Raw genomic sequence first — 27,736 nt, 5'->3', positions numbered from 1 at the left:
GGCAACTGGAGAAAGAGCCCAGGAGTTAGGCTTGACAGCAGTAACGTGAAGGTTGAGGACTCCTACCCTAGACTTTTAAATCGTCATATATCCTACTCTGTGCATTAAGCAATCTCTCTAAGCTATACTACCCTATTGATAACAACTACCCTGTCAGGTAAAGTACCCATTACAATTTAATACAACAACTGTCTCTCTTGCCCCACTGACAATCCCTAAAATGTTATCCATCTGATATATCTGGGAATTCAGTGAAAGGAAATTGGGTCAATTTCCACAATTATCAAAGAACTAACTAATCCCAAAAATGTCATAATTACAGATATTGACTAGATTGTAAAAGAAACTGTCTTGGTAGATTTTAATAGAAATTTGAACAGTTAGAAGAAAAAAAGATACCCATAATGTCTGGGTCAATCATACAACATGACAAGAGCACTAAACATTTCTGTACACACACACACACACACATTACAAGATACACTTTTAAAAAATAATTTGCAAGGGAAGTTCTTAATATGTTATAGTCTAAAATATCTTTCCTTAGAAAAATTTAAGACTAGAATGACAGATTCTTTTCCTGCACTGCTGAAATTATGGCAAATCTATCAGCAAAGAGGTAAACATTAATATAATTTAATATAATTTTTTTGAGCTTGAGCACATAAGGGAGCAATAAAATAGATTCAAAAACTTTTGTTTGACCTGATTTAATTAAAAGTCACTCGAACTTGCTTCAGTTTGGCTCTGGTATCCAGGGTTCCCAGGCAAGTCTGCGTCACTCGGTCCATCCCCAGTAGGCCGGATGGGACAGTCTGTGGTAAGTGTCCGAGTACCACCTGCTACTGCAGGCTGTGCGCCTGCCGCTGGTCTTCACGTCCCAGGTGTATCTCTTCCAGGAATAGTCCTCTCCAGGGGGGCCGGGGGGAGGGAGGCGGCGTCTCTGGTAAACGTGATTTTGTGAAAATTTCCTTAAACCAAACAAAAAGTAATAAAGTGTTGTCAGAGTGAATAACAAACATAAGCTTTGTAAAATAATACACAGAGAATCTGGTTCTATGATTTCCCACATTATTTCATCTATCTCTTCCTTTCTTATGAGTGTACTAGTAACACCTTCCTTCTTCACCAGCTGTCATAAGGTAAATCCAGACCACATACTGAAACTGCTAGAATGCTCTGGCACACAGAGGTTTCCGGGATCGTTTCGCCTTTCCCTGTAAGCTAAATGCATGCCCACATTAATCTAGACAGATGTTTGCCAGAAGTTGGAGGGTTAACATAAAACAGATTAAGCTATTCAGGATTTAAAGCAGAGAGCTGCTTTCACTTCATAAATAAGTAGGTTAATTATAAAGTGATGGCACATGTGATAAGTTTGGAAAATCAGTGCTTAAACTTAATCACTCAGACAGCAGATCATTAAATCTAATCATGTGAAAGAGAATGTGAAGGTCCCTTAATCCCACTGAATCTAATTTAATTGCTTAATATTTCCTTTTGGTCTTTGTCTCCTTTGGCTCTTTCTTTGACTGTTTAACCTCAACCTATTAATTTTGCTTATTAGGAAAGGAATATCATTATATCCCTCCACCCCCCCCCCTCCCCCCAATGCACTGTTCTCAGAAGGAAGGCAACAGGGAATGGTTCCACAGTGGGATTCAGGCACCAGCGCTGGTGCTCATTCCAGGCCTCATCACGGAGGAAATATCATTATATTCTTCGAGCTACTACCTATGTACATATTGAATCTATTCAAATATAATTAAAAATAAAAAGCCTAAAAAATACTGAGGCCGCCACTGTGGTGTAGTGGGTAAAACCGCTGCCTGCAGTGCCGGCATCCCACATGGGCACCGGTTTGAGTCCCGGCTGCTCCACTTCCAATCCAGCTCTCTGCTATGGCCTGGGAAAGCAGTGGAAGATGGCCCAAGTCCTTGGGCCCCTGCACTTGTGTGGGAGACCCAGAAGAAGCTCCTGGCTCCAGATCTGCACAGCTCCAGCTGTCGTGGCCAGTTGGGGAGTGCAGTGGATCGAAGACCTCTCTCTCTCTCTCTCTCTCTCTCTCACTCTCGAGGGTGTGCATGCATGCGCTCTGCCTCTCTCTCTTGTTCTGTGTAGCTCTGACTTTCAAATAAAATAAATTTTAAAAAGAAAAAAAAAGACTTTCCAACAAGCTTCCTACACAACTCTGCACTTTCATTTGCTTTACATTCTAATATGTATATAATTGCTTCATTATATGTTACACATACCCTACCTGTTCTTGAGTTTCCAGAACACACAGCAGGATGGTATCTCCTGGCTCACCGTGATGATTGGCAAGAAAAGATTATTTTCACCTCATCATCACCATCATCACCACCATCATCATCATGATGTATTTTCACAAATTTACAGTAGTGATTTCTACTTCAATTGCAGAAGGGAAGGCAGAGATACCTGATAGAATGTTGCAAATTTGGGGTCTGGTTACGGACGTGCCGAGAAGGTGCTGGGTGGCCATGGTTCCGATGTAGGCTCTGTCTATGTCCCTGGTGAACAGCCTTATCAGTACTGTGGGTTGGGTCCATGAGATATGCTGAGTCCTCAAAACCACTCGATCTGGATACCCTGGATTTTCGACTTCTCAAAGAAAGTATGTCCACACATTATTACCGGTTTCCAAACTCAGTAGCCAATTCAGTGGCTTTCCCCCAACAAGTAAACAAGCAACCAAAGAATACATATGTGCAACTTCTATCCTATAAAAAGAGATCTCCTTAACCACAAACACCACAGAAAAATGAAGACTTACTTTCTGATAGGACCATGCTGCAAGTCGTCAATGTAGTTCTGCCTTTCTAAGCAATGTCCACGACACCGATTGAACACTGGGGAGTGGACAGATTATTAAAAATGTACAAAAACCAAATCTTTCTCAGAAAAAGCGAATCATAGCTGAGATTCATTAACTAATTATTCAGTTATATCTCTAATTTATTCTGTTATATCTCACTACTTCTAGATACATCTCTTTTTTATAAACTTTTGGCAAAAGACTATTTTATATCAGAATAAATGGATTACAAAGGTTTTAAGAAATTCATCCAACATTTCCACCTTTAATTTATAGAAAAGAAAGAATAGTGACAACCCTCATACTTACATTCAATTGCATCATCTGGCCTCATGCCTTGTACATCAATCAAATATCTAACAAAACAACACAGTTTGGGTCATTTTTATATATAAAAAAACAAATTTCTTCAAAAAGGTCCGATTTCACTTACAAATGGAGATGTAAAAAATCTTAAGAAAATATAAGCACATCTAATCCAACAATTATTAAAGAATTATATGCCATGACTACAAAAAGACTTCACTTCAAGAATGCAATGATGATCCAACTTAAGAAAAACTATTAATAGAATTACTTATACTAATATAATAATTTGGCTAATAATGGAAAGAAAATGAAGAATGAAGTTGGCAATATTAAGAGTTTTGGTAAAAATCAGGTCTTTTTTTTTTTTTTTTAAAGATTCATTTATCAGAAAGGCAGAGTTACAGAGAGAGAATTAAACAGAAGAGGGATCAATCTTCCATCCACTGGTTCATTCCCTAAATAGCCGCAAAAGCCAGGACTCGGCCAAGCTGAAACCAGAAGCCTGAAACTCCCATCTGGGTCTCCTATGTGGGTGTCAGGGGCCCAAATACATGGGCTATCATCTGCCACTTTTCCAGGAGCATTAGCAGGGAGCTAGAGCCGAAGTGGAGCACTAAGGATGCAAACCAGCCCTCATATGGGATGACAGCATTGCAGGGGGCAGCTTACTCTGCTATGCCACAACGCTGCAGCCTCTCAATGGTTATTTCTGCTCAAAATGGTTTGTAAAGTAAAGTTGTAGATTCCCTAATAGGACAATATTAGGAACCAACAAGAAGGAGTGGACAAATTGGGAGAAATACGAACATTGCATCTAAAAGATATTAAGTAAACAAAAACTTAAAGAGTCATCACTACTGTTAGCCTTTTCTTCCTAATTCTTATTTTCAATATACCACAAAGTCCTGAAAAATGACAGTACCTAAATACGTCCAGAATATGTCCATGTCTTTTGATCAGAATGACTATCATATCCTGGCCCAACTATAATTATGACTCAATTCCTAAAAAGGCCTCCAAATTTGTCTATTTGCTTATACTTCCTTCCCTCTGCAGTGTAGTCTCCATTCAGTAGCAAATGATAGGTTACAAATTTGATTATGTTCTACACACTTATCTTTAACAACAACAACAAAACATTCAACGGATTCCTATTGCTTTTAAGATAAGGGATAGGCCGGCGCCGCGGCTCACTAGGCTAATCCTCCGCCTTGCGGCACTGGCACACCGGGTTCTAGTCCCGGTCAGGGCGCCGGATTCTGTCCCGGTTGCCCCTCTTCCAGGACAGCTCTCTGCTGTGGCCAGGGAGTGCAGTGGAGGATGGCCCAAGTACTTGGGCCCTGCACCCACATGGGAGACCAGGATAAGTACCTGGCTCCTGCCATCGGATCAGCGCGGTGCGCCGACCGCAGCACACTGGCCGCGGTGGCCATTGGAGGGTGAATCAACAGCAAAGGAAGACCTTTCTCTCTGACTCTCTCTCACTGTCCACTCTGCCTGTCAAAAAAAAAAAAAAAAGATAAGGGAAGATAAGGGATAAAACTTAACCATAGGCTCTGTAGGATCTATTTCCTACTCATCCTTCTAGATCCACTTTAATGCCATCCTATGACCCAGCCTCCCCAGCCAGTTCCTCCAACACAGTATGATTTCCTGTTATACCGTCTTTGCTGTCCTTGTCCAGAATTCTCTCCACAATGCCCCCACCTGGTTAATACTATTCACCTTCAGATACCTGCTCAAACCGCCACAGAAACCTCTGACGACTCTGATCTCTGATGAGATCAAATCCTACTGTATGTTCTTTTTTTATTATTTTTTTTTCTTTTGACAGGCAGAGTGGACAGTGAGAGAAAGAGACAGAAAGGTCTTCCTTTTCCATTGGTTCACCCCCCAATGGCCGCTGTGGCCGGCAAGCTACGGCCGGTGCACCGTGCTGATCCGAAGCCAGGAGCCAGGTGCTTCTCCTGGTCTCCCATGCAGGTGCAGGGCCCAAGCACTTGGGCCATCCTCCACTGCCTTCCTGGGCCACAGCAGAGAGCTGGACTGGAAGAGGAGCAACCAGGATGGAATCCGGCGCCCCAACCAGGACTAGAACCTGGTGTGCCGGCGCTGCAGGCGGAGGATTAGCCTATTGAGCTATGGCAGCGCCAGCCCCTAATGTATGTTCTCATAGTACCATGTCCCCCTCCTTAATACTTGTCAGTTGTGATTCTATATACATTTGTGTGATTCTTTAACATCTATACTGTTTGGGCTCACGAAGGATGGGTTCAGTATTTTTTGCTAGCACTCAGCACAGTACCTACACATAACAGATGTTCAGTATTTCCTGAATGAATAGGTACAGGGCAGCAACATTTATGAAAAGCATAAGGACACATATTCTTTGATTCAGAAATTTCATTTTGAGTGAAATTATTTCTGGGACAGTGAGATATGTATTCAAAGATGTTCTATTTATAGGAATGTTTCCTACTTCACTATTTTATAATTTCAAAAATGTCTGACTTTTATCAGTATGCAAAGGAACTATGCAGCCTTTAAAACAAAGTCTCCAATTATCTACACTGAATGATTCCCACCATACACTGCATTATAAAAAATAATGTCTCCTAAACTGCATTTACTATTAAATTACATATATATATATATATATATATATATATGCTTCTGTCTGCATTTTCAAAGTCTGAAAAGATACATACTAAATTATTAATAGTGGAAACCTCTGGTGGTAAGCAAGTCTGCTTCTACATCATGTATTTCTATACTAATTGTATTTTTTACCACAAGCTTATATCATCACTGTAAAAAGACAGAAACAAATATGGTTTGCCCTGGGGTTGGCAACTCACCTGCAGATGAGGTAGCCAGTCCTGTTTAAACCATGGGTACAGTGGACACCAATAAGTTTGTCTATGAAACAAGAAATACAGAGCTAAGTGATACAAGTAGATACAAAAAAAACAAGTTATACTATTTCTAAAGAATGATATTTAAAGCTACCATAGCATTAACACTACCAAGAAAATGAAGAATCTTTAGAGCAATGTGTCTTTTAGGAAGCTAAAAGACTAAAATCATCACCTAAGAAAATCATTTAAGAGAAAATCAAGGGCAGTGGGTTAAGCCACTGCCTGTGATTCCAGCCTCCCATATCGGTTCAAGTCCTGGCTGCTCCACTTCCCATCCAGCTCCTGGCTTATAGGCCTGGGAAAGTAAAGGAGGATGATCCAAGCACTTGGGCCCATCACCCACATGGGAGACTCAGATGGAATTCCACGCTCTTGGCTTCAGTCTGGCCCTGCACTGACTACTGTGGCCATCTGGAAGAGCCACTTCTCTCTCTCCTTTCTCCCATCCACCATAGTATTCTGGCCCAGAACCAGCTACTGTGGTCATCTGGGGAGTGAACAGGCAGACAGAAAATGTGTGTGTGTGTATGTGTGTGTGTGTAACTGTCTTTCAAATAATCTTTTGTTTTAAAAAGATTTGTTTATTTTAAAGGCAGAGTTACACAGGGAGAGGAGAGAGAGAGAAAAAGAGAGAAAGAGATCGTCCATCTGCTGGTTCACTCGCCAGATGGCCACAACAACCAGGGCTGGGCCAGGCTGAAGCCAGGAGTCAGGAGCTTAACCCAGGTCTCCCATGTAGGTACAGTGGCCCAAACACCTGGGCCATCCTCCAATGTTTTCTCAGGCACGTTAGCAGGGAGCTGGATTGGAAGTGGAACAGCCAGGAGTCAAACCAGTGGACATACAGGATGCTGTTGCTGCAGTCGGTGGCTTAACCCAGTGCGCCACAGCACAGGCCCCTCAAAAAACCTTTAAAAAAAAAAAGAAGAGGCCGGTGCCATAGCTCACTTGGTTAATCCTCCAGCTGTGGTGCTGGTATCCCACGTGGACACCGGGTTCTAGTCCTGGCTGCTCCTCTTCCAGTCCAGCTCTCTGCTGTGGCCCGGGAGGGCAGTGGAGGATGGCCCAAGTGCTTGGGCCCCTGCACTTGCATGGGAAACCAGGAGGAGGCATCTGGCTCCTGGCTTCGGATCAGTGCAGCTCTGGCTGTAGCAGCCATTTGGGGAGTGAACCAACGGAAAGAAGACCTTTCTCTCTGTCTGTCTCTCTCTAATTCTGTTAAAAAAAAAAAAAGTCAAAATTCACTGTCTCTGGAAATTTTACATATTCCCAACTAGACTAAATGATGTAAACTACCAAAGGCCTGGTCAGGTATTAATAACTACAAAATTACATTGAGACAAACCATTTGTCTTAATATAGAATACCCACCAGTAACTGATTTAATTGCAGCAAAAGGAAATTTAAAAAAACAACAGGTTATGAGAAGGGAATTTGTCTGGAATGACATGGATGGAATAATGCCTTCACTCTGGATGCTGAGCACTACAAACACCCAGCAGGTGGTTTTCTCAGGATCCCCAGGGCTCCCCTTCCATCTCATAAGGGGCCCCACAAGCCACAGAAGTAAGTGCCCTGCGAACAGCTCCAGACCAGGCACCCTTCACGCCGTCTGGTGCAAAGGTGAGACTCTGAGGTGGAAGCCCAAGCTACAAAGCCGGCAATCAGAACAAAGACTGAAATCAAGTCCAAATTTTTTTTAATTCTGCCAATGGTATTTCTTAGTCCATCATTTAAAAAAAAAAGTATGAAGAATAAAGGAAAAACCAACAATGTGTAGTTTTTCTCTGCAAATTCTACGTGTGGCCAGGTGGCATCTGGTAAGGAAGACACACACCAGTGCCTGCCTGCACTGCCACAGCAAATTAATCTCCCCACTCCCATTGCTTCTAACTCTGTTGATCCTGCACTCGGAAAAATGCTAGCTTTCTAAAACATAAACTTGGCTGGGTGGCTCTTTTGTCAAAGAATCATTTTTAGCACAGGAGAAAGTTCAAACTTCTTAGCATGGCATTTAGAATGTTTTATAAACTACCATCAGTCTGTCTTTTCAATTGAACTATGAATCTGAAATGATGTTGTGACTTAGAACCACGTACTTCCTTCCCGCGCACCCGCAGGCTCTCTGACCCCATTTTCTGCCGCTCTGACCCTCACTCACTCCATCCCAGTCACAGGCCTCCTCACTACGCCTCAGGGGCTTTGTAGCTGCTGTTCCAGCTGCCTCAGAACATCCTCCTCCAACTGTGAGAGAGGCCTGCCTGATCACCCACCACTTCCCTCACCGCTTTATCCTGTTGTTCCTCTCCAAAGCAAACATCACCCTGCATTTATTTGCTTATTTACCTCTCTCCCCTACTACAATGGATAGTAGATAAGGGCAAGAGCAGTGTCTTTAACATGGAAGGTTATTAAATACTTGCTGAACACTAACCGATAGAATAAATAAAGGGGAGAGTGATCCAACATGGGAAGTGAGATACTCAGCAGACTCATAGAATGGCGGATGTCCTAAATAGCACTCTGGCCTCAGAATCAGCCCTAAAGGCACTCGGATCTGGCTGAAAAGCCCATGAGAGTATTTCAGGCATGGAAAGCCAAGACACTCTGGCAAAAAGATCTCTGTGAGTGAGATCCCAGTGGAAAGAACAGGTCTTCAAAGAGGGAGGTGCCTTTCTCTGAAGGGAGGAGAGAACCTCCACTTTGACTATGACCTTGTCTAAACAAGATAAGAGTCGGAGAACTCAAGGGGCTTCCATAGCCTTGGAAACTCATGACTGGTGCATAGGGAGATTACTGATGCCATAAACAGGAGTGTCAATTTGTAAAGTCAACAACAGGAGTCACTGTGCACTTACTCCTCATGTAGGATCTCTGTCCTTAACGTGCTGTACACTGAGGCTTAATGCTATAACGAGTACTCAAACAGTATATTTCACTTTGTGTTTCTATGGGGGTGCAAACTGTTGAAATCTTTACTTAATGTACACTAAACTGATCTTCTGTTAAAAAAAAAAAAAAAAAGAAAAGAAACTATCAATTCCCAACTTGACTCTCACTGGGATTAAACATGACAATAGGTCTGATCTGATTTCATCATCATTTAAAAAAAAATCATCTATTATTTTTCACTTTATGTTTCTGTGTGGGAACAAACTGTTGAAATCCTTACTTAAGGTATAATAAGCTGATCTTCTGTATACTAAGATAATCGAAAATGAATCTTGATGTGAATGGAAGGGGAGAGGGAGTGGGAAAGGGGAGGGTGGTGGGTGGGAGGGACGGTATGGGGGGGAAAGCCATTGTAACCCATGAGACGTACTTTGGAAATTTATATTCATTAAATAAAAGATAAAAAAAAAAAAAAAAAAAAATACTTGCTGAAAAGAATATACGGCTTACCGGCTTACCGTCCTCGGTGACTGTGAGTTTCTCAAGAACAGAGACTGTTACTGAGCTCTGTAGCTCCTCTGCCTCAACAGTAAACCCAAGAGCTCTTCGTGTTCACTAAAAATCAACTGATGTTCTCAGTCTCTATCAGTCCCAGGGAAAGGACAGTGTGGTGCTCTGCTCTTATTCAGAGCCTAGTGCCTGCGGGAAGGGCTTACAGCAGAGGTGGCCCAAAGGGATCCTGAACAAGGCCCCAGGACTGCTGCGGGAGGGAGTGCTGCGAGTCACAGACAAGTCGGCACCACTCAGGCAGCGGAGCGCCCCCGGAGTCAGCCTACGCGCCTGGCCGACTGTGCTCAGGGCCGTATGCAAGCATCAACAATTCAGAACCATCTCCCGTGCAGATGAGGATCTCCCAGCCCTCTGAGATCCGATGAAACACTGCAACACTCAGGAGAGCTTGGAAGCAGGCTGGGAGCCACACCCTCGCATCTGAGGAGGAGTATTTATTTCTGTGACTACAGCTTACAACAGCGACACGCCACAGCTATCACCGGCAAAGCCAAGCCTCTCAAGTTTTAAAGGTGAAGTAAAGGGAAAGACCCGTGAGCAGGGCTTTAGAGAAGTAAGGACCAGTGCTACCTTAAGAGACCAGGTTATAGTCTGAAAATATATCTTCAAACCCACTATTAGCACCCCCCCCCACCTCCCAACCCATACCCTCCCACCTCCGTCTTCAGTGTCTTTCCACTAGTCCTTATCATATTTGTTGAAGTCTATCAGATTGACTTAATAAAGTATAAACGCCTCAATTTTAATTTAGAAAGAAGAGGAAGAAGGCAAATAAATGCTTTGCCCTGTGGTTTGTCAGTCAGTAGCTTTCTGAAGACAAAAGCTTCTTCAGACTGAAAATATGAAAACTATCACATTCTTTCTTGTGGGTATATGCTAAGAAAAAGTTACTGGATCCTTAAAACGCAAAAGGTATTAAAAACAGATCTATCGGGGCTGGCGCTGTGGCGTAGAGGGCTGGGGCTCTGCCTGCACTGCCAGCGTCTCGTGTGGATGTCCCGGCTGCTCCGATCCGGCTCCGTGCTGTGGCCGGGGGGTGGGGGTGGGGGCGGTGGAGGATGGTCAGGGTGCTTGGGCCTCTGCATCTGTGTGGGGCGGCTGGGGGAGGCTCCTGGCTTCTGATTGGCCCAGTTCCGGCAGTTGTGGCCATTTGGGGAGTGGGCTGGCGGATGGAAGACCTCTCGCTCTGTGTACAACACTACCTCTCAAATTAATAAAAAAAAAAAAAAAAAAGCAAAAACCTGATCTATTTAAATGAAGTCAGGCAGATCACGAAGCAGGAACAAGAAAGAACCAGACTCTGACCCAAGTTCTTCTTGTCTGAAGAAAAAGAGCAAGAGGTGGTGGTGTCCATCCCCACCTGCGCTTGGAGTGGAAAATCAGCCTGGGAACGCCCTCCGTAAGATGGTGATGGCGGACTTCCATTGGCTGGCTCACTCCGTGCTGCTGCGCTCTGAGCGTCTGCCTCACTCCTAACCCTCTGCCTTCTGTCTCTTCTATGTGACTCTAAAACCCTGAGCTTTTCCCACCTTCTTCAATTATTCTCTTATCTCTTAACCAATATATGAGGTAGAATAAACCTTTTATTTTATTACACATTTCCCACTCAGATTTTTTCACAAAGATGTTAGTGAGGTCAGAGTTCGTTATTTCTCACTAAAATCACTTTCCAAAGTAACTGTTTATTTGTGACCAAAAAGAAAAACACCTTATCCCATTACAGGCCTCCACTTTCAGAAATATTTATTCAATTATTTATTTGAAAGAAAGATACCTCCCATTTGTTGATTCACTCCCCAAATGGCCCCAAAAAGCAGGTGTGGGGACCAGGCTGAAGCCAGGAGCCAGGACTCCATCCAGGTCTCCCTGGATGGCAAGGCCCAGGTAGTTGGGCCATGCTCCACTGCTCTCCTAGGTGCAATAGCAGGAAGCTGGATCAGAAGCACAGCAGCCAGGACAAACCAGCACTCTGATATGGGATGTCAGCTTTGTAAGCAGAGCCTTCACCTACTGTGCCACAATGCCAGCCTCTGAAAAAGCCACCTTAACATCATAAACTACAACAGGCCAAATGTTACAACTATTAGCAATATCAAAAATCCCTGGGGCCGGCGCTGTGGCATAGCAGGTTAATGCCCTGGCCTGAAGCGCCAGCATCCCATATGGGTGCCGGTTCAAGACCTGGCTGCTCCTCTTCTGATCCAGCTCTCTGCTATGGCCTAGGAAAGCACTAGAAGATGGCCCAAGTCCTTGGGCCCCTGCACCCGCATGGGAACCCAGAAGAAGCTCCTGGCTCCTGGCTGCGGATCAGCACAGCTCCGGCCATTGCAGCTAACTGGGGAGTGGACAGCAGATGGAAGACCTCTCTCTGCCTCTCCTCTGTGTAACTTTTCAAGTAAATAAATAAATCCTTAAAAAAGAAAAAATCCCTAACACCACTCAAAATGGATATCAAAGTTCAGATAAGAAAAACGATAAAACTCACCATTATCTTTATTTTCTTTCACAAATCCATTAACAGCATGTTTGAATTTTAAAATAGTGTCATCATCAGGCACCTGATGCCCAACTGTAAAAATTTTTAAGTAAGAAATAGTTTCTGGCAAGTCCTATAAAATAAAACCATAAAAAATATTATTTCATTTGTGGGGAAAGAATTAAAGGTGAGAGGAACCAAAATATAAACCAGGAGATTATGATAAATTTGGCATGTCAGCAATTCTGATTAAAAAGAAGCCATTTCTTCAAAAATCTGCTTCAATCAGAAGTATCACTTGTTTTTCTTTAAAACCATGGGACGGACAGTCAATGGGTACACAAAAGTGAGGGCAGGTTTGATATGATGGTACAACTCCGAACTATGCAAACAGTTCCACCTAATATTTTACATTCCTAGCACCAGTGCTTTCATAAAGCAGCCATGACTTAAGTACAATAGAAGAAAGGGGCCGGCACTGTGGTGTAGCGGGTAAAGCCGCTGCCTGCAGTGCCAGCATCCCATATGGGCCTTGGTTGGAGACCTGGCTGCTCCACTTCCGATGCAGCTCTCCGCTATGGCCTGGGAAAGCAATGGAAGATAGCCCAAGTGCTTGGGCCCCTGCACCCACGTGGGAGACCCAGAAGAAGCTCCTGGCTCCTGGCTTCGGATCAGTGCAGCTCCAGCCATTGCCACCAACTGGGGAGTGAACCAGCAGATGGAAGACTTCTATCTCTCTGCCTCTCCTCTCTCTGTGTAACTCTTTCAAATAAATAAATAAATCTTAAAAAAGAGTCAGAAGGATTGGGATATGAATTTTGAGACACAGCAAATTCCAGGCACTGTTGAGCCCTGGTATTCCTGAAGTGGAAGAAAATCAATGAAGAACAAAATAGGGGCAGGCAGGCGGGTGGCACAGTGGGTTGGGCTGCATTGGAACACCAGCATCCCAAATCAGAGTGCTGGTTCAAGTCACAGCTGCCCTGCTTCAAATCCAGCTCCTTGCTAATGCACCTGCCAACGAAGCAGAGAATGGACCAAGTATGTGTGCTCCTGTCACCCACATGGGGGATCCAGGCTGAGTTCCTGGCTCTTGGCTTTGGCCTGACCCAGACCTGGCTGTTGTGGCCATTTGGGGAATGAACCAGCAGATGGAAGAGTATCTCTCTCTCTCTCCCTCTGTTTATCTACTTTTTATTTATTTATTTTAAAACATTTATTTATTTATTTGAAAAGCAGAATTATAGAGAGACAGAAAGAGAGAGAGAGAGAGAGAGAGAGAGAGAGAGAGAAAGTCTTCCATCCTCTGCTTCACTCCCCAGATAGCCACAATGGCCAGAGCTGTGCTGACCCAAAGCCAGAAGCCACGAGCTTCTTCCAAGTCTCCCAGACGGTGCAGAGGCCCAAATACTTGGGCCATCTTCTAGTGCTTCCCCAGGCCATAGCAGAGAGCTAGATCGGAACTGGAGCAGCAGGAACTCAAACCAGTGCCCATATGGGATGCTAGCAATGCAGGCAGTGGCTTTACCCACTACACCACAGTGCCAGCCCCATTAGTCTACTTTTGAAATAAGTAAATATTTAAAAAACAAACAAACAAAAACAAAACAAAAAACAGGGCCGGTGTTGTGGCGTAGCAAATAAAGCCACCCATATAACTATATGGCATCCCATACAGTTACTGGTTCGTGTCCCAGCTGCTCTACTTCTGATCCATCTCCCTGCTAATGGCCTGGGAAAGGCAGCAGAAGATGCTGCAAGTGTTTGGGCCTCTGCCACCCACGTGGGAGACTCAGATGAAGCTCCTGGCTTCAGCCTGGCAAAGCCTTGCATGTTGCAGCCATCTGGGGAGTGGACTAGCAAATGGAAGCTTTCTCTCTCTGTCTCTCCTTCTATCTCTGTAACTCTGCCTTTCAGATAAATAAAATGAATCTTTAAAAAAAAAGTTACAGATTAAAAAAACAGGCAGTAGCTAGCGCTGCAGCTCACTTGGCTAATCCTCCACCTGCAGCACCGGCACCCCAGATTCTAGTTCTGGTTGGGGCGCCAGATTCTGTCCCGGGTGCTCCTCTTCCAGTCCAGCTCTCTGCTGTGGCCCAGGAAGGCAGTGGAGGATGGCCCAAGTGCTTGGGCCCTGCACCCACATGGGAGACCAGGAGAAGCACCTGGCTCCTGGCTTCGGATCAGCACAGCGCACCAGCCGTAGAGGCCATTTTGGGGGTGAACCAACGGAAAAAGGAAGACCTTTCTCTCTGTCTCTCTCTCACTGTCTAACTCTGCCTGTCAAAAAATAAAATAAAAATAAATAAATAAACAGGCATTTAAGTGAAAATCCTGCAGTTCTGAGTTTAAATGGAAAGTATCAATATGAATTCATGATCTATCTTATATCAAAAACTTTTTTTAAAAGGTTTATTTATTTATTTTATTTTTTTTTATTTATTTTTTTTTTGACAGGCAGAGTGGACAGTGAGAGAGAGAGACAGAGAGAAAGGTCTTCCTTTGCCGTTGGTTCACCCTCCAATGGCCGCCGCTGCAGCTGGCGCACTGCGCTGATCCGATGGCAGGAGCCAGGATCCAGGTGCTTTTCCTGGTCTCCCATGGGGTGCAGGGCCCAAGCACCTGGGCCATCCTCCACTGCACTCCCTGGCCATAGCAGAGAGCTGGCCTGGAAGAGGGGCAACCGGGACAGAATCCGGCGCCCCGACCGGGACTAGAACCCGGTGTGCCGGCGCCGCAAGGTGGAGGATTAGCCTATTGAGCCACGGCGCCGGCCTAAAAGGTTTATTTATTTTACTTGAAAGTCAAGTGTTACACAGAGAGAGGAGAGGCAGAGAGAGGTCTTCCATCCAATAGTTCACTCCCCAATTGGTCGCAATGGATGGAGCTGCGCTGATCCGAAGCCAGGAGCCAGGAGCTTCTTCCCGGTCTCCCACGTGGGTGCAGGGGCCCAAGGACTTGGGGCAACCTCGACTGCTTTCCCAGGCCACAGCAGAGAGCTGGACAGGAAGTGGAACAGCCAGATCTCGAACCAGCGCCCCTATGGGATGCCGGCACTTCAGGCCAGGGTGTTAACCCACTGCAGCATGGCACCGGCCCCATTATATTACAAACCTAAGAGACTATTTCCCAGCTGTGTCCACAGAAATAGCTAGAAATAAAATCAGACTATTAGCGATGAACACCTCTAGCACTCAGGTGGTAATCTCTAAATACCATTCCCACTAAGAGCAATCAAAGCTCCTTGTAAAAATGATTGAGTCTGGGTTGGGATAAGAAACACAAAGGAGGCTGGCGCCGCGGCTCACTAGGCTAATCCTCCGCCTAGCGGCGCCGGCACGCCGGATTCTGTCCTGGTTGCCCCTCTTCCAGGCCAACTCTCTGCTATGGCCAGGGAGTGCAGTGGAGGATGGCCCAGGTGCTTGGGCCCTGCACCCCATGGGAGACCAGGAAAAGCACCTGGCTCCTGGCTCCTGCCATCGGATCAGCGCGGTGCGCCGGCCGCAGCGCGCTGGCCGTGGCGGCCATTGGAGGGTGAACCAACGGCAAAGGAAGACCTTTCTCTCTGTCTCTCTCTCTCACTGTCCACTCTGCCTGTCAAAAAAATAAATTAAAAAAAAAAAAAAGAAACACAAAGGAGCCAGCACTGTGGCGTAGTGGGTAAGGCCACTGCCTGCAGTTCCAGCATCCTATATGGGTGCCAGTTCGAGTCCTGGCTGCTTCACTTCTGATCCAGCTCTCTGCTATGGCCTGGGAAAGCAGTAGAAGATGGCCCAAGTCCTTGGGTCCCTGCACCAACATGAGAGACCCAGAAGCTCCTGGCTCCTGGCTTCAGATCGGCGCAGCTCCAGCCACTGTGGCCAAACAGGGAGTGAACCAGCGGATGGAAGACCTCTTTCTCTGTCTCTCCTTCTCTCTGTGTCATTCTGACTTTCAAATAAATAAATAAATCTTAAAAAAAAAAAAAAAGAAATGCATGAATTGAGCCTGGAATTCTTTTATATACAAATAGTAACAACAGTGGTCAAAAATTGGAGGTATTGGTCTAGTGGTTAAAACAATGTGTCCTACATCAAGAGTACCTGGGTCCGACTCCCAGGTCCAGATTCCAGCCTCCTGCTAATGCAAGCCCTAGGAGGAAGTGGTGATGGCTTAAACAGTCAGGTCCTTGCCACTCATGTGGGAGACCTGGATTGAGTTCCTGGCTCCTGGCTTTAGCATGAACGAGCCCCAGTCACTGTGGACAGTGAACCAGCAGATGGGAGTACTGTCTCTCAAATTAATACATATAATTTTTAAAAAGTGACTTAAGACTACAAGGCTGTGTTGGAAGGACTCAAGAGGGGCAGTCATGGTGGTGCATTGGCTTAAGCTACCACTTGGAATGCATGCCCCTAACAGTAGGGCCTGGGATTGAGTCCTACCTCTGTTTCCCATCCAGCTTCCTACTAATGTGCACCCTGGGAGGCAGTAGATGATGGTTCAAGTACTTGGGTCCCTGTCACCCATGTGAGAGATTTGCATTGAGTTCTAGGCTCCTGGCTTTGTCCTGGCCCAGGCCTGATCATTGCAGGCACTTAGGGAGTGAACCAGCAGATATAAGATCTCTCTCCCTCTGTTTCTCTGCCTTTCAAATAAAATGAAAAGAAAATTTAATTATGCTAAAGATGTAACAGATATTTCCTTTTTTTTTTTTCTTTCAGGCTACTATTATTTTACTAACTTACTTCATTTTCAAAATATAGAGTAGAAGCTTATATGATTTCTTAAACACCCAATCTAACGCTAAATGTTATAGTTCAATTCATACTTTATTTTGTTAAGGACAAGTATTTAGTCTAGAGGTTAACACACTAGTTAGGATGCTCAAGTCCAGATCAGAGTCCCTGGGTTCCATACCAAGCTCCAGCTCCTGATTCCAGCTTCCTGCTAATGCAAACCTCAGGAGGCAGCAGTGATGGCTGAAATAACTGGGTTGAAGCTTCCCATGTGGGAGATCTGAATTGAGGTCCCATCTCCAAGCTTCAGCCTGGACATGAGCCAGTGAATGGGAACTCTTTCTGTCTCTATGGGTCTCCAAACAAAATGATACAAAACAAAAAACATATTAAGGAAATTGTTTCATTCCCTTCTAAAATTATTATCCATGAAAGGCAGCTTAATGAATTACTGAAATACTATGAAGTACTTTAGCATTCGAATGAAAAAATTTCTTTTCAGTTAAAGGTTCCATTTACCTCTGGTTTATAATAGCGTTGAGTATATGTTAAATCAATAATAAGCCCAAGCTCTTCATTTTGTTCTCGGATCTTGTTAAAAAGATCCAAAAGGGAAAAGCATTCTTCTGGAGCAAGGTTCTTTTCAAAATTCTGTCAAAGAGAATAAGAGAGAGTCAATGTGTGCTTCAAATGGATTAGCACAGCATGCATGTACTCAAGTTCTGGGTGCTAATATACATCAAAATTCAAACCTAAGTTTCCACTTTTCTGGGATGTAGAAACTAGATATTATGATCCTTTCTTCCAGAGTTGCCTGAAGGGGAAAAAAAAACTCGCTATGTATTGTTTTCCACGTTTATTTATATCATGTTGGTCTCCTAATCAAGTCACAAACCTCCAGAAGGCAGAGACCAACCTGATTCTCTTCACCACTGTCTCTCCTACCACAAGTGGTATGTCCATCATATTCAGTGCTTGTAAGTACTTCTTACACATCTACACACATGGAAGACGGATTTTATTTCTAACTATTCTTTCATGTATGTGACCTGACATGTCAGGCTGCTCAAGTGCCAGCAATATACTTTTTTTTTTTTTTTTATTTGACAGGTAGAGTTACAGACAGTGAGAGAGAGGCAGAGAGAAAGGTCTTCCTTCCGTTGGTTCACTCCCCAAATGGCCGCTACGGCCGGTGCTGCGCCGATGCGAAGCCAGGAGCCAGGTGCTTCCTCCTGGTCTCCCAAGCAGGTATAGGGGCCCAAGCACTTGGGCCATCCTCCACTGCCATCCCGGGCCACAGCAGAGAGTTGGACTGGAAGAGAAGCAATAGGGACTAGAACCGGCGCCCATATGGGATGCTGGTGCCACAGGCGGAGGATTAACCAAGTGAGCCATGGTGCCGGCCCCCAGCAACACACTTTTAAAACAAATTAATAGACTGGAGTCAGCACTGTGGCATACTGGGTAAAGCCTCCGCCTGTGGTGCTGGCATCCCATATGAGACAGTTTCAGGTCCCAACTGCATCACTTCTGATCCTGCTCCTTGCTAATACACCTGGGAAAGCAGTGGATGATGGTCCAAGTCCTTGGGCCCCTGCACCTATGTGGGAGACACGGAAGAAGCTTCTGACTCCTGGCTTTAGACCAGATCAGCTCTGGCCATTGTGGCCATTTGGGGAGTGAACCAGCAGATGGAAGATCTCTCTCTCTTTCTCTCTCTGCCTCTGCCTCTCTGTAACTCTGCCTTTCAAATAAATAAATATTTTTAAATTAATAGACTTTAAGTTTCTGGAGTAGTTTTGGGTTCCCGCCACACTATGCTAAAGACAGACGATTCCCGCAGACTTCTTCCCGATCATGAACATTCTATACCAGTGTGGTCTACTTGTTACAGTCACTGAATCAACACTGACACATCATAATCAACCAAGTCCACAGCTCACACACATATGGCACACTCTTTATGCTGCACATTCTATGGGTTTTGACAAATATGTATTCACATGTATCACCCTTATAGTATCACAAAGAATAGTTTCACTGCCTTGAAAATCCTTTACTGTGGGGCCTGCGCTGTTTTGTAGCAGGTTAAAGTCCTGGCCTGCAGTGCCAGCATCCCATATGGGCACCAATTGTAGCTCTGGCCATTGTGGCCATTTGGGGAGTGAACCAGCGGATGGAAGACCTCTCTCTCTGTCTCTACCTTTCTCTGTAACTCTTTCAAATAAATAAATCTTAAAAAAAAGAAAAAGAAAATCCTTTAACTACACACTTTTGATATGGCTTAGTATCTGGTACATCCAGATGATGTCCCTCATTCCAGAAGTCTTCTTTTTTAGAATTTCCCTGGCAATTTATGGCCCGGAATGCCATCCAGGTGTCTCATGTACTTGAGCCATCATCCACTGCTTTCCTAGGTGCATTAGCAAGGAGCCAGATCAGAAGTGGAGCAGCCGGGATTTGAACCAGCATTCATATGTGATGCCTGGGTCACAAGCATCAGCTTAACTCACTGTGCCATAATGCTGGCCTTGTTTTTTTTTACATTATGGTTAAGGTGTTAAATAGATTTTTTTTCTTTAAAATTAGGTATGGCAACAGGTTGTATTATATGTAAATTTAATTTCAGGATAATCAAGAAGACATTATAAAGTACTTGGGGGGCTGGGGCTGTGACACAGTAAGCTAGGTCTCCACCTGTGGCACCGGCATCCCATGTGGGTGCCAGTTCGTGTCCCAGTTGTTTTCTTTTGATCCGGCTTTCTGAAATGGCTTGGGGAAGCAGAAGATGGCCCAAGTGCTTGGGCCCTTGCAACTACATGAGAGACATGTAAGAAGCTCCTGGCTCCGGATCAGCCCAGATCCGGCCACTGTGGCCATTTGGGGATGAACCAGCATGTGGAAGACCTTTCTCTCTGTCTCTCCCTCTCTCTATAACTCTACCTCTCAAATAAATAAATCTTAAAAAAAAAAAAAAATAAAGTACTTACTATAAAGAAGGAAAATGGATTGTGATAGGGTTAAGAATCAGTGTCCTACAAGATGAACTCAGACTTTTGACTGAATTAACATTTGTTTACTGTCTTGGTACATTTTCTGCTACTACAACAAAACACTTGAGGTTGAGAACTTTATGAACAAAAGAAGTTTATTCGGCTCACAGCTTTTGGAGGCTGGAAACCCAACATCAGGCAGCCCCATCAGTTCAGCCTTTGGGGAGGGCCCCTTTGGCTGGGTCACAACATGCTAGAGAAATGGCAAGTAAAGGGCTCCGTGCAGAAGCAGCAAAGCACACTGAGTGGCCTCGCTGTGTAATACTTCGCTTCCTCGAGAACTCACTCACTTGGTGAGACCAGCATTAATGCACTCCGAGGGTGGCGTCCCCATGACCTAGTTACCTTGTAGTAGGCCCCACCTCCTAAAGGTTCCACTCTTCAACACTGCCACACTGGGACCACGCTCCCAGCTCAAGAACCTTTGGTGGACACACTCAAACCACTGCACTTACCTTTTGCAAAGGAACTTTGAAAGCGATGAAACGAGTTCCAGGCATCCGCTGTCCAACTGGGAGATAGTCTTTCCACCTATGAGAACATTTTTGTTAGTCAAATGTGTGTCAGCCTTGCCCCCCTGTACAGAATGAAAGTTCCTTGAACTTGGGAATCACAGTCCATCCTCTCTTTTCTCTGCTTTGCATTTTGCCACTTCACTTTTTCACTCTCATCTAATAGCAACCCATACCTGCCTTCTTCCTAGCTCCCCATATTGAAAACATATACAAGGCAACGCAACAGTGCAAAGATCTCCACAGGAGCCAGTGTTGTGGTGCAGCTGGTTCAGCCTTAAGCCACAGCTTGCAATGTTGGCATTCCACATCAGAGTGCTAGTATGAGTCCGGTCTACTCCACTTCCAATCCAGCTTACTGCTAACGCATGTAGGAAGGCAGAAGACAGCACAAGTGCCTGGATCCTGCCAGCGATGTGGGAGACTGGTATGCAATTCTGGCTGCTGGCTTCAGCCTGGCCCAGACCTAGCCATTGCATTTTATTAATGAACCAGGGGATGGAAGATTGATTTTTGTCCCTGTCATTCTGCCTTTCAAATAAGTAACTCTTAAAAAGAAAAGAAAAAAAGATACACTACAAATAAGAATAAGGCATACTAAACCAAGTATGGCCAAGACTTTTTTTTTTTTTTTAAGATTTATTTATTTAATTTGAAAGGCAGAGTGACAGAGAGGCAGAGACAGAGAGAGAGAGAGAAAGGTCTTCCATCTACTGGTTCACCCCCCAAATGGTTTCAACAGCCGGAGCTGGGCCAATCCAAAGCCAGAAGTCAGGAGTTTTTTCTGGGTCTCCCACATGGGTGCAGGGGCCCAAGCACTTGGGCCACCTTCCGTTGCTTTCCCAGGCACTTTAGCAGGGAGCCGGATTGGAAGTGGAGCAGCCTGGACTTGAACCAGCGCCCATATGGGATGCTGGCATTGCAGGTGATAGCTTTACCTTCTATGCCATAGCACTGGCCTCTAGCCAGGACTTCTATATCCCAGATAAAATCTAAACCAGTAGCAAACACTAGGGTGCCAGTTAATAAATATATGTTGATTGACAAAGTTTAAATTCAATTCCTTCACTTCACAGCTTTAAGTCTTCATACAACTAATGCCATCAAATCCATCAGTAGGAAATGTCAGTTCATATTTTAAGAGAAAACTTGATAGAAAAGGACTGTGAACTTCATCTAATTATGCTGGGAGTCACACTGAAATGTTAATAGCTGAGCTGACTTCTGTAGGGAGAGTTAGAATTATCAAGGGTTAGTTCAGTTTATCTGAAGCACAGGTGAGGTCATGAATGGCAAGGGATGGGGCTGGACAAGCAGAGAGGATCAAAGCCCATGCAGAATTATGTATAACAGGCTATGACAAGGGATTTATTTTTATTTTTAAAGCAATGCTTTTGAGCAATATTCCACCTATAATTTTTAACTAATTACCTATTTAAGAGTTCTTGTGTGACGATGGGTTGGAAGGAAAGATAAATAGACACTAGTCAGGACCCAACTGCAATAGATGAGACAAGACCCATATGATCATGTTGAAGGCAGGAAGTTGACAGCCTGAAAAGTATCCAGGAAGACGACTTAAGGAGCGATGACCTGGGGAAGAGGAAGGTCTCAAGGATTCACAACACTCCACTGAACAGATGAGCAAGGTCTCAAAGTTAACTACCGGGACGTATGGAGGAAGCTGTCTCAAATGACAATTTCAGAAAGCAACAGCGTGCCCTTCGTGATTCCCAAAAACAATACAAAGCAACTTTCCACAGATCTCAGCGCAGTACTGGGGGGTTCTGCCACTCAAACTTAGACCTTACTATTCATGTTTCTGGTGCCAAATAACATAACCTAAGCAACTGAAGGAGTGGGGAGTTCAACTTTAGTAATTAAGGAGCGTCCTCAACACCACCACTACTGCCTTAAAACAATCTTTTCCTATTTTACCTGAGAAGCAACGCCCAAAGTCTCGCTTTGAGAAGGATGGAGCGAAATCACAAAACATCACACTTTACCCTTCAAGCTCTCCGGGATGCGCGGGGCGGGGTGGGGTGCAAGGAAAGGGTCCGCGCCCCCAAGCAAGGGCGGACTGACCAAGCGCGCGCCGACGGCCAGAAGCTACGAGCAAGACACATACACTACCTTTCCGGAATGTGGTTTTTGCCCTTCTTCTTCCCTGAGGAACGTCCGGAAGAGTCGCGTCCCCGGCTCCGATCACTGCGGGCATGATGCCACTGGCTCATGTGGGTCCCAAAATGCCGCCCACGCAATACCAAGCGAACCAAAGCCGCCAGACCCGCGCCCTCGGTGCCAAAATAAGACCCTGAATCGAAAGCAAACCACGCAGCGTCCCGGCACCTCGCAACTGCGCGTGCGCCACCGCGCGTCGTGATGACGTAACCACGCCGGCTTACTGAGACGCTTGACTTGTAAACAGGACTTTGGTAGCTATTGCGCCCTCTTTGATCGACTGCTGGTAGCACAGGTCGATGAATTGGAGTTTGTACCCTTGGAAATTGGAGTAGTGCTGGACAAGGAGTGTGAGGGCCCACTGCCCCCAGTTACTTGTGTGTTCTTCCAGATATTTTCAAGTGCTTACATGCGCACTTTGCATATTGCCTATAAATACTTTCACGTAAATGGATATCCTGATTTATTTAAAAGCTGCATATTATCCACATTCTGCAATATATTCCGAACATTTTTTTCCCAGTCGACATTCAATGTACATAAATTTTTTTAAATGTTATAATAAGTAACACAAGCTAAGGTACCATAATTTATTTAACTGATCCAATATCGATGAACTTTTAGTTGTTTTCAGTTTTGTGGTTCTAGTTGGGTTTTTTGGTCTTCCATCACAGACAATAAAGCAATGTGAATATCTTCATCTAACTACATCTAAATTCCTATAATTGCTGGAATTGAAGGATATACAAACCAAAATTGTTGAAAGATATCTGCTATTTACCCTATTATTGCAAAATATTGTATCAACCTACAATCCCCTCTACAGACAAACTTTTATTGGTTCCAATCACATGCCAGTTATCATGCTAGAAGTGCACATCACCTATGTGTATTTTAGCAAATAACAAAAACCACAGCGAGGTAAGAGTGAAACTCAAGTCCAAGAATTCTACACAGTATCATACATAAGGATGTGTCATAAACACCTACTAGAAGAACTATGAATTCTGCTACAAGTGGAGCAGGAAGGAACAGCATGGCCAGTCTTGAGGCAAAACAGAGGGCTAAGGGGCCAGCAGCAAGTTAAGCTGGCACTGTGGCACTGGCATTCCATTTCAGAATGCAGGCTTGAGCCTCAGCTTCTCCACTTCTGATCCAGCTTTCTGCTAATGCACCTGGAGGCAGGGGAAGACAGCCTGGGTGCAGAGTACTAAATTCCAGATTAAATCATGATGCCAGATTTTAAAAATAATTTTTGCTCTTTAGTTTCTAATTTCTGAAATTATCTTATGTAATCGTCACAATAATTTTAGAGCTGAGTAAACCAAAGTTCAGAAAGGTCAGTTACTGAATAAATGAATTAATGGGTGAAAAGATAACGCACTTTGGCATTTTTAGGACAGTAATGCTCCAAGTTTAAATCCACAAACATTGACAATTATTGAAATTTCCACATAATTAAAAATGGCTCCATATTAACAAATAGCTAGTCAGGAGAAGAAAAGAAGTTGGAATAACGGTCTACAAACCTACAATTAATCATATTAGAATCTGGCACAAAATTATAAAATATTCAAGGTAGGCACTGAAGCACAGCATGTTAAGCTGCTGCTTGTGACACCCACATCCCACATCAGAGTGCCTGTTGGAGTCCTGGCACCTCCTCTTCCAATTCCAGCTTCCTGCTATTTCATCCCGGAAAGCGGAAAGCAGAAGATGGTTACTCAAGTGCCTGGACTCCTGGCTTCGGTCTGGCCCAGATCTGGCTGTTGCCCACATTTAGAGACTGAACCAACAGACGGAAGATCTCTCTGTCTCTGTCATTCTGCCTTTCAATCAGATGGAAAAAATAAAGTTTTATTAAAAATTATTAGTGCTCTCTTGGAACTTATGAAAAAATATCCAATAAATGTGTACTGGCCATAAGGTCCAAATGGTACAAGTGTCTAGAAACTAGATAAGCTATATTGTCCCAAAAGACAATTTTTTAAAAAAATATTTATTTATTTGAAAGGCAGAGAGAGACAGAGACAGAGATTGATTGATTGATTCATCTTCCATTCACTGGTTCACTCCCCAAATGCCTGATCCGAAGCCACGAGCCAGGGGCTTCTTCTAGATCTCCCATGTGGGTGCACATGGGCCATCCACTGTTGCTTTCTTAGGCGCATTAGCAGTGAGCTTGATGGGAATTGGAGCAGCTGGGACTTGAACCGGCACCCATATGGGATGCTAGCATCAGAGGCAGCAGCTTTATCTGCAATGCCACAATGCCGGACCCTAAAGACAATTTTGTAAAAGACACAAACTTGGAGTGAGAACAAACTCATTTACAGTTACCCCAACAGAATTTAGATCCAGGCAGAACAGGATATCCAGAAAGTATGAGACCTAGCAAAGAGTAGGCCCTTGAATCTGAATTGGTCTGAAATGAAGTAAAAGAATATCTTCCAAGTAATACATTGGAATGGAAAAGGTGGAAGCAAGGTGTATTTGGAGCAATATACAGCTAAGTACTTGACACTAACAAAATCTACTGGTATCCAGTAGGGCCAACTACATGTACCATGTAGGATTTTGAAGAATTCCAGTCTTCAATAAATCCAAAAGACAATGGAGAGAGTAAGGAAAAGATGCGGGGTAGAGGGCCTGGATATGTCATACCAGTGTAAGTCCCAGTTACCCTGATGCATACAAAATGCAGGGAGTGAGCCCCCAGAACAAGACAATGCCATAACTATAAAACTCAGGCTTCAGGTCAAGGAGGACTTGATGCTAAGTTTCAAAATTCAGGACAAAGCTCTTTACCGTCTTCCTCCTAAGAATGTAAGCTTTATAATGATGCTATTTTATGTGATATATAATAAGATGTATATATAATATGATTTATTTTAGAAGTCAAAATGATGCTGAAACTGTAAATTAATCTTAAGTGGCTGACACTATGGAGAGTAAATATAGAGGCTGGGGACCCAAAGCCAAACTAAAAAATGCATTTTCGTTGGGGCCAGCATTGTGGCACAGTGGGTTTAAGTCACCACTTGTGATGCCAGTAACCTGTATCAGAGCTCTGGTTCAAGTCCCAGCTGCTCCATTTCTGATCTAGCTCCCTGCTAATGTGCCTGGGGAAGCAGCAGAAGGTGGTCCAAGTGCTTCGGCCCCTGCCACCCATCAGGGAGACCCAGATGGAGAGTCCTAGGCTCCTGGCATTGGCCTGGTACAGCCCTGGCCACGGCAGACATAGGAGTAAACCAGTACATGAAACCTCTGTGTGTGTGTGTGTGTGTGTGTGTGTGTGTGTGAAAGAGAGAGAGAGGGAGGGGAGAGAGAGAGAGAGAGAGAGAGAGAGAGAGAGAGAGGCCGGTGCTGTGGTGTAGCAGGTAAAGCTGCTGCCTGCAGTGCAGGCATCCCATATGGGCGCCAGTTCGAGACCTGACCGCTCCACTTCTGATCAATATCTCTGCTATAGCCTGGGATAGAAGTAGAAGATGGCCCAAGCCCTTGGTCCCCTGCACCTACATGGGAGACCCGAAAGAAGCTCTCGGCTCATGGCTTCAGATCGGCACAGCTCCGGCCGTTGTAGTCATTTGGGGAGTGAACCATCAGATGGAAGACTTACTTTTCTCTGTGTCTCTCTGCCTCTATTTCTCTCTGTGTGTAATTCTGACTTTCAAATAAATAAACAAATCTTAAAAAAAAGAAGAGAGAGAGACATGAGAAAGAGATTCTCCATTTCAAAAAAAAAAATCTCTAAAAACGAAAGCATTTTCCTAAACAGAACTGAGTGCTAGAAATGAATATATTCTTACAAAGATTTATTTATTTCTTTGAAAGTTACAGAGAGAGAGGGAAAGGGAGAGAGGGAGAGAGGTAGAGGGGGAGAGGGGGCGGGGGGGAGAAAGAGAGAGATAGAGAGATCTTCCATCTGTTGTTTATTCCCCAGATAGTCACATGGCCAGGGCTGGGCTAGGCCTAAGCCAGGAGCTTTATCCAGGTCTCCTTCATGGGTGGCAGTGGCTAGCGTACTTGGGTTGTCTTCCACTGCTCTTCCCAGGCCGTTAGCAGGGAGCTGGTTTGGAAGTGGAGCAGTTAGGACACGAACCAGTACCCATATAAGATTGCCAGTGTCACAGGCAACTGCTTTACTTGCTAGACCACAACACTAACCCCATGAACTGAATATCTTAATATGTAAACATTGTATTGTTATTAGAAATGATTCTACCTCACTCCATTCTTACATCTCCCATCAATAACCTGTATTAGCTAATAATTGCTTTGATACCTATGGGAACATGGAGAAACTTGAGACTGGTCCATCTAATCTATGTTACTGGTATTTCATCCGTACCTATTACAGACTGGTAGTCCTGAGATAGATCACCTGAGTTATAAAGCTGAGTTCAATGGGGGACAAGGGTTGAAAAAAATGTATATGGCTTCAGCCATATCTCTACACAGCCACACTTTTTATACTTTCTTCTCAGATATATGCTATGCCCTGAAAACCAATGAAAAAAAAAATGTACCTCATAATATACACTAGAAGCACTATTGGAAGAGATGGGTAAAATAGATGCAATATTCACTTTAGATGCCCTATCTATGAGTTTTTCTTCCTGTGGGCTCACAGGATTACACACTGGCACTAGATAAGTCACCAGATAGCTTGAACAAAGCATCCTTAAAAGCCCAACATCAAGGAAAATCATTATATCCATAGATTTCCTCATCCAAACCACATAATAAAGCACACATAAATCATTAGCAACTCACAGATAACTTACTTTTTCACAGTCACAGGAGCAGTTAATGAGAAAAGTATGAACCAGGGCAACAGCTAAAAATATATATATAAGAAAATCAAGCTGCAGAAATCTGTTCTTGGATGCACAAAAATTCATCACAATGCCTTTCTCACAGAGCCTCTCATTAATTTTCCCCACAGAATCCACCAGGTCAAATTAGCTCACAATACTTCCAAAAAAAACCAGTCATCAAGGAGAAACCATGAGCCAGCGTGGTGCAGTGTGTTAAGCCACAGTTTGCAATGCCAGCATCCCGTATCAGAGTACCAGTTAGAGTCCCAACTGCTCTGCTTCTGATCCATTACTGTTAATGTGCCTGAGAGGCAACAGATAATGGCCCAAGTTCCTTGGGCCCCTGCCACCCATGTGGGAGAACAGGAGTTCCTGGCACTTGATTTTGACCTGGCCCAGACAGGGCTGCTGTGATCTGTGGACCAATGGATGCAAGAGCTCTCTCTCT

At 44.3% G+C, this 27,736-nt stretch overlaps 1 protein-coding gene and 1 non-coding gene across 5 annotated transcripts; both read right to left on the bottom strand.

Moving 5' to 3' along the window:
- Window positions 1-337: 337 nt before the first annotated feature.
- DUSP11 (dual specificity phosphatase 11) lies at window positions 338-22,677 on the bottom strand. Of its 4 annotated transcripts, none has more exons than XM_008254237.4 (9): window positions 22,421-22,677; window positions 20,231-20,306; window positions 17,242-17,373; window positions 12,014-12,137; window positions 6,007-6,067; window positions 3,149-3,195; window positions 2,798-2,873; window positions 2,443-2,628; window positions 338-971 (listed from the first exon to the last, which is right to left on the bottom strand). In XM_008254237.4, exons 1-9 carry the CDS (start codon window positions 22,519-22,521, stop codon window positions 779-781), a joined length of 996 nt encoding a protein of 331 aa, XP_008252459.1. In that variant the 5' UTR covers window positions 22,522-22,677; the 3' UTR covers window positions 338-778. The 4 variants fall into 4 exon arrangements, with proteins under 4 accessions (XP_008252459.1, XP_008252457.1, XP_017196145.1 ...); XM_008254235.4 differs by having other exon boundaries at window positions 2,443-2,625; window positions 22,421-22,676; XM_017340656.3 differs by lacking the exon at window positions 22,421-22,677 and adding an exon at window positions 21,719-22,292.
- On the bottom strand, window positions 1,616-1,708 carry LOC127490467 (small nucleolar RNA U83B). Its single transcript, XR_007918414.1, has one exon. It is a non-coding gene; the product is annotated as a small nucleolar RNA U83B (small nucleolar RNA).
- Window positions 22,678-27,736: the final 5,059 nt, after the last annotated feature.

Source organism: Oryctolagus cuniculus, chromosome 2, assembly GCF_964237555.1.
Source record: "Oryctolagus cuniculus chromosome 2, mOryCun1.1, whole genome shotgun sequence".
Classification (NCBI taxonomy): domain Eukaryota; kingdom Metazoa; phylum Chordata; class Mammalia; order Lagomorpha; family Leporidae; genus Oryctolagus; species Oryctolagus cuniculus.
The sequence above is the reverse complement of the archived record's forward strand: the minus strand, read 5'-3'. Positions and strand labels throughout refer to the sequence as shown.